This window comes from Petaurus breviceps, unplaced genomic scaffold (assembly GCF_028583685.1).
Source record: "Petaurus breviceps papuanus isolate PSGF00001 unplaced genomic scaffold, PetGlider_PUasm1.0 207, whole genome shotgun sequence".
NCBI classification, from domain to species: Eukaryota; Metazoa; Chordata; class Mammalia; order Diprotodontia; family Petauridae; genus Petaurus; species Petaurus breviceps.
The window spans coordinates 12,146,457-12,158,763 of record NW_027185850.1 but is presented as its reverse complement, the minus strand read 5'-3'; the positions used below and the strand labels follow the sequence as shown (position 1 = coordinate 12,158,763).

The 12,307-nt window shown below is 43.4% G+C and overlaps 1 protein-coding gene across 2 annotated transcripts in view; it reads left to right on the top strand.

Moving 5' to 3' along the window:
• Window positions 1–12,307, top strand: part of LOC138164900 (EF-hand calcium-binding domain-containing protein 7-like) — a 56,312-nt gene that overhangs the window by 2,899 nt on the left and 41,106 nt on the right. For both annotated transcript variants that reach the window (XM_069092847.1, XM_069092848.1), the window contains exon 2: window positions 4,368–4,555. In XM_069092847.1, coding sequence (XP_068948948.1) covers window positions 4,369–4,555 — 187 coding nt within the window. In that variant the 5' untranslated portion in view covers window position 4,368. The remainder of the gene's footprint in view (window positions 1–4,367; window positions 4,556–12,307) is intronic.

Below are 12,307 nucleotides of genomic sequence, written 5' to 3'. Positions count from 1 at the left end.
GTATTCAGTTCACCCACTTTTATTAAGCACTGTCTCTTGAATTGTGCAAGGTCCCAGGGCAGAGACAGAAATGAAACATTCCCTGCTCAGGGGAGACTCATGCCCTCCCACATGTGACTGTATAAAATCCAAAATGAATTAGTTTGGAAGGTGAGGAGACTAGCAGTGTTGCACCCTTGGGGAAGGTGTGCTGTAGGAAGCAGCATTGGAACCGAGTTTTGAAGGAAACCATGTTCTCCAAAGCAGAGGGGAAGGGGCAGTACATTCCAGGCAGGGGTCCAGCTTGTAGAGAGGCACGGTGACTGGAAGGGGAGCATTATGTGTGAGGGACAGAGAAGGTCAGTTTGGCTGGACCTTAGCCTATGTAAAGAGACACTGAGAAGGGCTGAGGATAGAAGTACAGGCCAGCAGGGCTTTGGGAAGGGACCCTGTTGACAACCTCTCCAATATACCCCCTTCTCTCCTCTGACACTGCCCCCACCCTGGTGTAAACCCTCATCACCTCACACCTGCAATATTTCAGTAGTTCTGCCTACCTGAAGTCACCCCCACACACACACACCTCCAGTCCATCCTCCATTCAGCCACTAAAGTGATTTTCTTAAAGTGTAGCCCAACCATGTCACCACCTACTCAGTAACTCCTGTGGCTCCCTTTTGCCTCCAATATCAAACACCAAATGCTCTGTTTGGCATTCAGAGCTCATCACCTGCCCCTCCTACCTTTTCATTCTTACACGTTACTCCCCAGGCATCCCCTTCAATCTAGTGACGCTGAATTCCTGGTTATCCCTAGAACAAGACACTCCATTCTCAACTCTGGGCATTTTGGCTGTCCCCCATGCCAGGGACACCATCCATTTTCTGCTCTGACTCACCTCCCCATCTTCCTTTAAGCCCCAGATAGAATCTCTCCATCTTCAGGAAGCCTTCCGCATCTCTACCTACCGTGTTTCCCTGATAATAAGACACTGTCTTATTAAATTTTTTGGACAGAAAAACACCAGAGGGCTTATTTTCAGGGGAGGGCTTATTTTAATGAACATTGACAGCAATTTTAATAAACAGGTAAATGTGAACAAAAAAATAATGATCATGTCGTCTTCTTCAACAACATCGTCATAAGTGTCCATACCCTGAATTCCGTCCTGGATGTCTTGCGCCTCCATTTCCTTCAGAAGAAGTGGACCCAATCTGTCATGTCCAGCAATATAGCTCTCTTTAAATGAATATGTCTTGTCCAGGTAACCTGCTCATAGTGCCTTGGCGACACAGCTGTCAGTAATTTTATCCCATGACTTCTTCACCCAAGTCACGACTTCTTACATACCGGGTTTTTATGTTGTCCTGCCTCAGCTCCCCTCCGCGGCACTGCTCTCAATGGCGCCAGCAAGCAAATCACTGGGGAAGAACAGGATGACACACTCACTGCTGCAGCTCTGATTGGATGCAGCTCGAAGCGCGGCGTGCGTTTCACCTGGGGGGGGGGGGGGGGGCGCATAGAGAGGGCAGCAATAGTGAGGGTGATCCCTTGGGTTACACGCTACATTAAGTTGGAAATCCCAAGGGGGTTTTTTTGGGGGGGGGGGCTTATTTTAGAGGAATCTTGCACAGTAAGGGGAGGGCTTATTTTCGGGATCTTATTATTGGGGAAACACGGTAATTCCAAGGCCTTTCCTCAGGCACTTATTTCCTGCCTGCCCTGTGGACAGCTTGGTTCCCCCATTAGATGGTGAGCACCTGGAGGGCAGGTGCTGCTTCTTCCTCTTGGTCCCTCCATCCCTTGATCCAGTGTCTGGCACAGAAGAGGTGGGCACTTAATAGACCTTTACTGACTGACTAGACATGTTAAATCCAAGGCCATCAGTCTTGAATCTTGGGGCCATGGCAGGTAAGACTTTGGAAGCTCAAGTATTGGCATTTGGAGACAAAAGGTCCAGGGGCATCCAAGGCTTTAGGGGGGAGGAGGTGGAGTACAGGAAGTGAAGAAGTGACTTAACAGTCACAGGGGCCATGTTGTTGAGCTGGGGGTGACAGTCCTGGACTTTGGCCCATGCTGCCCTGAGGATTGACTGGAGCAGGAGGACCTGGAGGGAGGGAGGCCTCCTGGGGAGGGGTGAGGAGGGTCTAAACTAACCTGTGGCCTGTGTCGAGCAAGAGACATGTTGGTGAAGGAAAGGAGAGATTTCAGGATAATTCAGAAGTTGTGAACCCTAAATCCATAGAAGAAAAGGGATGGGGCCCCTGACAAAAAATTGAGGTTGGCAAAGGGCAGGATAGTAGATGTTGACTTGGCCTACAGGCCAAGAGACAAAAGAGAGGCTGGTATATTGATACTTATATAACAGTATAAAAAACTCATTTCTACAAAATTAAAAATATAACAATAATGAAGTACAATTTTTTGTATTATAGGTCTACTAATGAGAAGAATAGAATTCTTTTGGGGGGAAATAACATTTGCTTAATTGGGGTTCAGAGTTAATATTTCTTATCACAAAAATCTATTTTAAATGTTCCATTAATATTGATCTGTAATGAAATTTTACATGTTTCGTCTTTGAAAATGTCTTTTCACACAGATAAATGCCATTAAATACTGATAGCAGTCCATGAGCATACAATTTTAATTGAGCCAAAAAACTAATAATCTTAAATAAGTTCATTTTCTCTGGACACATCTCTTCAGCTGTTGCAACTAAACACAATTTAGTTAACTCACCAACAGTAAACAGCTTTCCTCTCTTGACTAACAAATGAGTCATTCCAAATCTTACTTTGGTTTCAGCTTCATTTCCCCTTTTTTTTTTTTTTTTTCAGATTCTGCTGTTATGAGATAATGTCCTTTAAAATCTCATGTTCAGTCTTCTGCTTTCCTGTGATCTGGGAATATTGGAATGAACACTTTACCTGGCAATGTCGATGTTCTCTTTTAGTACCCCTCGACTGCCACTGCATAATAAACATGCTGTATAATTCAGTAAGAAAACAGTCCACACTCCACTGAGTCTTAAAAGCAAAACCATGGATGGCTCCTCTTGTTTTCTTGGGTTGACATGATGGGTGTGCTCTGGTAATAATAAAATAAAAATGCAGGATGATGAGAAGCATGGCACTCACAGCACTGTTGAGTTCTTATTGCCTCCCTGCGCTTGATAGTGTACCCGGACAGCAGAGTTGGGGTGCAGTGAGCACCACCCAACATCTCTGTAGCACTCCTCACTTCTGCCATGGTGTCAGGGAAGCAGCCGGAGACAGGGCATCAAGAATACAACTTTACTGACATGTGAATTTCACATAATTTTCATCTCATTAAAGATTATTCTTCCTTTGATCTTTTTTCAACTATTTAAAAATGTAATAGTTATTCTTAGCTCATGCGCAGTAGAATGTATTTGGCCCTCGGTGTGCCGACTTCTAGGACACAGCAAATCTCAGTGCATTCATGTACGGGTCTGCCTGGCCACTTCCCAGCCTTTGGACTTTTGGGGACTTGTCTAGTTTTTCACTACTAAGTAAAGTGAAGCTATAAATATTTTGATCCCAAAGGGTCTTTTTTTCTTTTCAATTATTTATTTCCTTGGAACATATTTTCAGTGGTAGGATTAGCATGTCAAAGGGTATATGACCAGAGTTTTTAAAAAAGAAGACTTCTGCTCTTGAGTTGCTTTCTTGTATTGTCTTAAAATATCACGTCCATGTTATACCATTGGTGATGATTTGCTAGTGCCTGAACAGCTACCTCCCATCTCTCAAGGACATAATTTAGGATCTAGTATTCTGGATGAAATTATCTATTTTCATTTTCAATTTGAAAATGTGCCTTTTTAAAAAAAATCACTAATTTTTCATTTGTTTCCATGTTTAATTGATGTTGTTCAGTCTTAAAATTTATGAAGTTTTGAGCTAAGCACGATAATTTTTGTGTCACTTTACTCTTTTTTGCAAACATTTTAGTGAGTAACCTCTTGAATATATTCCTTTTGCCCAGTATAGCAATTAAAAATAATTGAGAAAAATTCTGGAATAGCACAAATGAGTCTGTGCACAATGTTACACTTAGTTACTCGCCATTCTTAAATACTGAGAATTTCCTCAATACTAACTGCAGTCGGTGATCATTCCAGAATTGAGCAGCCCCATATAGAGGAGGAAACACCAGCAAAGGGGGTTGAGTCCCTACCGTTCCTGTTGCACACAGTATTTTTCTTCATGTGAATGCATTGTCAATAATGTGAACATTTAAATAGACATAGATACGTAAATATATTATTTTGGGTTTTTTTTCCTCTGATTTGAGAGGTGAGGTGGATATTTTCTTTCGATTCTTAAGGAATCCAACCATAACCATCTTTGCATTTTTTGTAGAATGGCCAGCAGTCCAGGAGGACATGCATCTCTCTCCAGTCAGAAATCAACACTTTGGGAATGTTCTCGACCAAAGAAATTACAGGTCACCGAAGAGGAGCTGTTTTACATGAATTGTAGAGCTGCCTATCTAACTGTTTTTAAAAGCAGTTTAGAAAGTATTATGTCAAGAGATCAACTTTGCCTAGGTAAATATTCTTTTGATTTTCGGCATATGTGTTTATCTTTACTTGTAAATTGAGAAAATCAAAAAAATAAGATGTAGTATTTCAGTCTGAAACTGTTTTTATTTCTTAATAAAGCTTGGCTAATAAAATAAAATTGTTTTTAGATGATCATATGCTACAAAATAAAGCTCCAAAATGATAAAATAAAAAATTGAGCAAATGCCATGTTGTAAAATATACTTTTTTTGGTTTATTTTGAGTATATTTTAAGTTACCATTACCTGGGGCTTAGTGATTTACTGTGATGTAGTTAGGAGCTTTTACATTCTGAGCTTAAATTTGACTAATTTGAGGGAATGAATGAAAAAGAATTGATGAGATCTTACCATAGGACATTTAGCAGCATGCTGAGCACCCCAGAAGAAGGAGCCTGCAAACCCAAATAAGAGTGGTCTTCAGGGAAGTGAATTCCTTCTGGGAAGTGACTTGGGATAGAGATGTGATGTGCAGGGCAGCCAGATGACATGCCATTACAGAAGCCGTGATACTATTGCTTTGATTGCTGTGTCCAGAGAAAGGAGGAAAGACAAGCCAAACCTCTCAACAGGCAGCTCACAAGATGGCGGAGATGGACAGCCACATGAAAGGTGGAGGTGAAGGCTGATCTGACCTGGGGCCTGAGGTGAGCTACAGAGTGGCTAACCCAGTTTGCACTGGCTCAGTCACCAGTCAAGATGTCTGGGCTCTAGAGCAGACGTTCCAAGGATCAATGACTGCATTTTCTCAGGCGTCTGGAGTCCAGCACAGTTAAGAGCAAGTCAGTGGCGAGACAGTTTAGCTGGGTGAGCAGGTAGGAAAGCTGCTCAGGTCTGGGGCCAGCACACATAGTGGATGAGGTAAATTTGCAACTACATAGTCACAGTCAAGATGGCTGAGGTCCAGCATGGGAAGGATGAAGTCAGAGAGAATGTTTGAATGATGTCGCTGTGTAAAGATTTGAAGAGAGGAAAAGAGAGAGCAGAATGAAGAGTCAAGAAAGGAAGAAAAAGAGAAAGGATAATTTATTTTTGTTGTTATTGTTACCCCTTATTACACGTCCCCTAAGGACTGGTCCTAAGATGTCTTGGAACTTGGGAATTCAGCCCCATCTGTGTTAGAAAGAAAGAAAAGGTGTAGTCATCTCAGTCAGTGTCCAGTGGTCAGAAACATTGTGAGCATCAAGAGATAAACTGCGGATATTTTGGACATTAAGGCTAGAGATGATACAGGAGCCACGCTATTCCCTTGATTTAATAAGTTATTTCTTTAAGACAGGACTCTGGCATATTACTGGAGTTGCAAAAGGGAATTCTGTGCTCTCCTTCAAAGACTTCCATTTATGGGGCCACATGGGATGAAAATTCCTGAAGCAGTCCTTCAGTGCCCCTGTGTGCACATTATTGTGTCCTGGGAGATAGAAGGATGAAAGCCATCATAGGCCCAGCCCTAAGAGAGCCAGCCTTCAGTGGTGGGATCATGCCAAGGAATCATTCTGAAAAGAGGTTACAGGAGCCATCGGAAGGTGATCCCAGGGCTGGTGTGCCAAGAGCTGGGGGGCACTTCCAGGCATAGTGGCCGAGGGGATGTGAGTCAGGGCTGTGCAGGCATCATGGTGCCCAGGAGGACCAGAGGCAAGCAGGAAGCTGCCTGGAGCCTGTGGACACTTGTCCACCTGTGGGTGGGTGTGCCGAGAGAGCCACAGAGTCGGGGAAGAGGCAATTGGTGCAGGCCTTCCTCACCTGCAGCCTGGACTGCCATCATTCTTACCAACACCAACAGCAGTTAGCATTTATGGAGCTGCATTAGGTGTACAGAGTGCTAGACAAATATCCATTTGATTCTCACAACAGCCCTGGGAGGGAGGGAGGGAGGGGCTGTTTAGCCCCATGTTACAGATGAGGAGACAGGCAGATTAAGTGACTTGCCCAGGGTCACACAGCTAGTAAGTGTCTGAATCAGGAATAGAACCCAGATCTTCCTGACTCCTGGCCCAGCACACCTCCCAGCTCTCTTCTGATTGGTTTCCCTGCCACAGGCCTCCCCTCTCTCCTCCTCCACTCACCGGCCAAAATGATTTTCCTTAAACCTAAGTCTGATCATGCCACACCTTGCTTCTTAACTTGGGGCTCGTGGATGGGGTCCATGAATTCAGAACTCTTAATCCTCTGGTAACCACATTTCAACATCATCGATTTCCTTTGCAATACTATCTATCTCATTTTATGCGTTTGAAAACATGATTCTGAGAAGGGGCCCACAGGCTTCCCAGGACTGATGGCCAGAGGGGTTTAGGGCAAAAAGTAGAGGCAGCCCTGGACTAACCTCTCAAGGACTCCATATGGGCTGGAGCTGGACATGGAAGGCCCCCCACGAGACAGCTCTTAAAATAACATGGGGGAGAAAAGGAGGCTCCAAGATGGGACAGGGGACAAAGACAACTGGGAGAAAGGAAGCTGCACTTAAGGATCTAGAAGGCCACATGTGGCCTCAAGGCCTCAGGCTCCCCAGCCCCTGTCTTGGCATGAATATTTAAAGATACTGTGCTTCATGTGGGATTGAAGGAATTTTGAAGGGTCATGTTGACTAGACCAGTTTTTACCTAGACTCTGCTTGTGGGAGCTAGCCTATGTATGCTTTCCTCTCCATCTGTCTTCATCACAAACTAAGAGGGAGTACTTGCTGCATCCAGGGTCCAGTCATCTTCACCCATGCAGCCTCTTCCTCACACGTGGTGAGAATGATATCCAGAGTAGAATCTCCCCTTCTGGTTCTCTCTTTTGGAAGATCATCATTGGAGCAAGCTCATTAGCTACTCTACTATGGACAGGGAGAGTGATGAAGGAGATGTCTCCGTAACTGGAAAGACGCACCGGGCCCAAAGTCAGGAAGACTCACATTCCAGTCTGGCCTCAGACACATTCTAGCTGTGTGACCCTCAGCAAGTCACCTCACCTCACTTTGTCTTGGTTTCCTCATCTGTAAAATAGGACTCATGATAGCCCCTGCCTCCCAGGGCTATGGTGAGACTCCAGTAAGAGAAAAGGTGTAAAGTGCTGTGCAGACTTCAACGGGCAGTATAGAGGGTAGCTGTTATTATAACTGAAGTCCCCAGGAACTATGACTCCGTTCCTCTGGGGCCAGTCAGGGACAGGTTACTTGAACCCTCCCACTCCCCCTTTCGGTCCAGTGACAGCATCAGTTCTGGCTCTTCTCCATTGGTCCTTATGCATTCCACTGTGTCTCCCTCCTCTGATCTCTGAATTTCCTCTTCACGTGGTACTATTCCTCTGTCCCTCTTACTAATCTTGCTGCTTTTGAATACATCATACGTGTTCAAGCCAAATTCTGGTCAAGGCTCCCATCCAAACAAGGCCCAGGTGGCTTCCTCACCGTGCACCTCCGGTTCCTACTGCTTGTTGCCTGAACTCTTGGGGGCTTGGATAAAGATGATCGAGGACCCAGAGCACAGGCCTGTGGAGTGTGTGGCTGCTGTGACTTCCCTGCTTCCCACATCATAGCTACTCTCTGTTCCTTGGAGTTTGGTGGACGTGCAGAAACAGTTTGCTCGATTCTCCACCTTTTTTACTTTAAAACTCCCTGTTGATTAAATTCACAAAACTCCAGGCAAATACATTCTGAGCCCTCGTTTGGTCCATTCTTTTCTCTAACCAGGAACCTTTTATTTGTGCATTTTAAGCTGTGGTCCAGAAATCCAAACCCCAGCTTTCACATGCCATCTTTTCAGCTGGTAAGTCTACTCTTGTCTTCTGTGGCCTTTGCCTGTTGTCAACATTAAAAATAATAATAATAAAATTTTGTGTATAGATAGATAGATAGATAGCTCTATCTATATCGCCCATCGCCCACTGGACTTCAATTTCCTGCCCAGACGTTTTCATCTTTGGCAATGATTTTTAGCTAATTTTAATGGAAGCTTTCATTGACAGGAAATTGGTAGTAGTAATTTACAAGCCTGGGAAATTTTGAGATAGCCACCCTAGGATGATAACAGACCTTTCTGTTTATCAGACTGACCAAAAGATGCCTCAAATACCACTCAGCCAAAGGAATCACCAGCAACCACTGCTGTTCCTCCCAGTGTGGTTCTCAGAAGAGTCAATACAAAGCAGATAGAAAGTGATTTCTGGGGGTAAAGGCACTGGCAGTTGGGGGAATGTGGAGTCAGCTTCCTCTAGGAAATGGCATGTGATGTGAACTTTGAAGAGAACCAGAGGCTCTAGAAAAGAGATGAGAAGGGAGTCCAGGCCTGGGAGAAAGTATCGGCCAAGGCACAGAGACAGAGATGCCACGTGCCTTTACTTTGTAAGTGATTGACAAACGTTGCTACCAACCAGTTACTTTCATTTTGAGTTGTTAAATATTGAAGCTTTAGAAACTCTTCTAAAAAGTTGTATGACCTATGGTGGGGGTCAGGGGAGATCTCTTAGAAAATGGGCTTACCAAAAGGAATTCACAAGATGTCTTTTAGAAAAGGTACTCAGGGTGGCTAGGTGGCGCAGTGAATAGAGCACCGGCCTTGGAGTCAGGAGGACCTGAGTTCAAATATGGCCACAGATGCTTAACATTCACTCGCTGTGTGACCTTGGGCAAGTCACTTAACCCCAATTACCCTGCCTTCCCCCTGCCAAAAAAAAAAAAAGAGGTACTCAGTATACAAAAGATATTTTGGTTTTAGGACAGCTTTTTATCTCCTCAGCTACAAAAGAGTTGCTTCAGATGCAAAGACTCAGTAGCTTGCATCACCACTAGCAAACCACAGAAAAATTAACCCTTCATACTTACTCTGCCCTCTTGAGAGATAAAAGACAGCTTTGGGGCACTGAGCAGATTTCACAGCTGTCTTGGGGATGTACTATTCTGAGCAGCTCACAAGGTCCAGAACTCGTGGCCAGCTAGAAATGGCTCTTTAGTACCTTCAGGCTTGGGATGACCCTCTCAGTGATTATCTTCTCTGGATTACTTGTGGGAAGCAGCCCCCAACGGGAAGCAAGCACCAACTCGGGGGCCTCAGCACTCAGGCTAAAAGTGCCCCCACTGGCTGCAGCCCTGCTGTTAGGGAAGCAAACTCAGGGCCCATGAGGACAGCTTCTCTGGGCTGATCTTAAGCTCACCTTTTCTTCTGCTCTGACTTTAGCCAACACCGCAGTTGGAGGCTGTGAGGGAAATCCCACCCCACTGCCACCAGTCTAAAGCAGAGCTGTGCACTCAAACATACCCTCCTTAGCACAGTGCCGAGCTCACCGTAAGCTCTTAATAAATGTTTGTTGACTGACTTATCCAGCCTCCTCAGTGGCTGACTCTTCCTGCCTCAGTTATCAACATAGCCCAGCAGATACAGACACCATCATAGCGTTTCTAGATCGTCCCAAAGCACACATCTCACAGAAAGGGGCCATAGCACATTCCCAATTCATTAAGGACCAGGGTTCATGGCATTAGGGGGTACCCTGACCAGCCCTGTTCCAGCTGGACTATTTCAACACTGGGTAATTTATAGGCCTTAAACACATTTCATTATTAAATAAATACATGCATATTGCTGTTGCTTCTGACATGTTCTTTCAGTATTATCACCAATCCAATAGTTTATCATTCACACTTGTCCCTTATTGAAACATTTATTTTGCCAGACAATGAATGTGTGCTATCAGGATATTAGTTTTACAGGCTTATCTGGAAGGATAAGAAGTTAGCATTTTTCTTATATAAATTCTTGGTATTAAAACAGAGCCCCCTTTGTAGCAGGCTAGTGATTTATTTTAGGTAATCTTAACTTAAACATAGGAGCAGCAGAAACAAGTGGTAGTGCTTTTGTGTATTCCATGGCTTTCATCTATAACCATGTGCCACTTAAAGACATGCCGCGGGGCTAGCATTTCCATTTCAAGGTCACATAAAACTGACAATTATCAGAGCTTGACATGAACACTTTTAACTTGTAAATAATACAGTCATTATAGGTTCAGGTCAAAGCTTAAAGTAAACTTGGGCAGAGGATTAAGTCTGGTGTCAATCTTAAAGTATCTAGAATTACATTTTGTTTGTACTATAAGCTAAACTATGGCGTTCCTTCAAATACTTATCTGGGCTAATAGGCTCCATTGAGTTCTTAAAATGGATTTTTAAAAACAGCTGAACAGTTCACAGAAGTAGGAATGTCTAAATAAAGAATATATATGTATGTGTGTGTTGATGTATGATATGGAGGGTGCGGGGAAGAGAGAGAATTCACTTTGTTAGCTATTATTGTTTTTCATTATTATATACTGTAATTCCCATCTTCAAAGAGTGAAAGTAAACTTACATTGTTTTTTTTAAATGCTTACCAAAACAGCTGTTCAGTTACTTCTTCAGTGGTGTCTGACTCCTGGTGACCCTGTTTGGGTTTTCTTGGCAAAGATGCTGGAGTGGTTTGCCATTTCCTTCTCCAACTTGTTTTACAGAGGAGGAAACTGAAGCAAACAGAGTTAAGTGATTAGCCCAGGGTCACACAACTAATCGGTGTCTGAGGCCAGATTTGACCCCAGGAGGAGAGGAGTCTTCCATCTTCAGGCTGGGTACTCTATTCACTTTGCCACCTAGTTACTTTCTTGCTCATAAACTAACTCAGATATCTATTTTCTAGGGACTTTGTGAAGGTTTAAGTTTGCATCAACAAGAGTTACCTCTGTGGCTGTTGATGTAACTGCTCCTGGTTTTATGGGATTTTTAAACGATGGATGAGAATGTGTCAACTGTTACTATTAAAATGTCTCCCATTTCCCAAAGCCATCTCTGAACATCCCTCCCACCCCCAAATTTCTGCCTATTCAAAAACTGTTAGTTACATGTGTCAAAAGTGGCAGGTCTGTTTTTAGAGAGGAGGGAAATTGACCTTGTAACATGGACTCATTGGGACAAAAAGTGATCATCTCAGCATTTACTGGACTTGTGGAGGAAGGAGACTTTTTTTTTAACTTTTGTAAGAAGGTTAAAAAAAAGCTTACCTTTCTCTACCTCTGGGAATTTAGCAGGAACATGCCAAGTTCCAAGAGGAAACATTTCTCCTTCCTCTCTATTCAGGTGGTCCATTTTACCCACCTCGATTCTGTTCCAACTTTACTAGTTGTGTGTATCTGGCTTCCCCATAATCAGATATCCAGTTTGCTTGTGGGCTTGGTCCTACACATACCTAAATAAATAAGTGGTGAATTACTCAGATATGTCTCTTCTGATCCTGTGATCATTTAAAATAACCTTCAATCTAGGCTAGATCCCATCCTGAAAGTTTCTATAAATAGTTGTTAAGTTAGTATGTGTGCCTTTGCTTTGTCTTCCTTTTTTTAATCTATTGTCTTACAGTAAACAACTGGCTTTTCCTAGTTTCTAGTATTTCCCCAAAGAATGTAGTAAAATATTTTGCAAAGTGGGCAAGGAATGAAAATGTTAAGTGATTTATAAAGGTCTCGCTGGTGTGTTTGTTGCACCAAGAACATCTATTGCAATGTCAGGTCACTTGAGGTTTATTCACTCAGAGCAAATTGTGAAATCACTTACCCAGATCCCTTTTTTGAGTCCTGAGAATATACAAATGCTCCTGTGAAATCTCCTCTAAAGGAGCTGGGATGGTTTCCATTTCCATTTTTCTGTTTCCAGTGCCTAGCATCGTGTCTTGCACATAGGGATGATTATGCAATGTTTGTTGAATTCAATTGATTGATATGAGATTTAGTA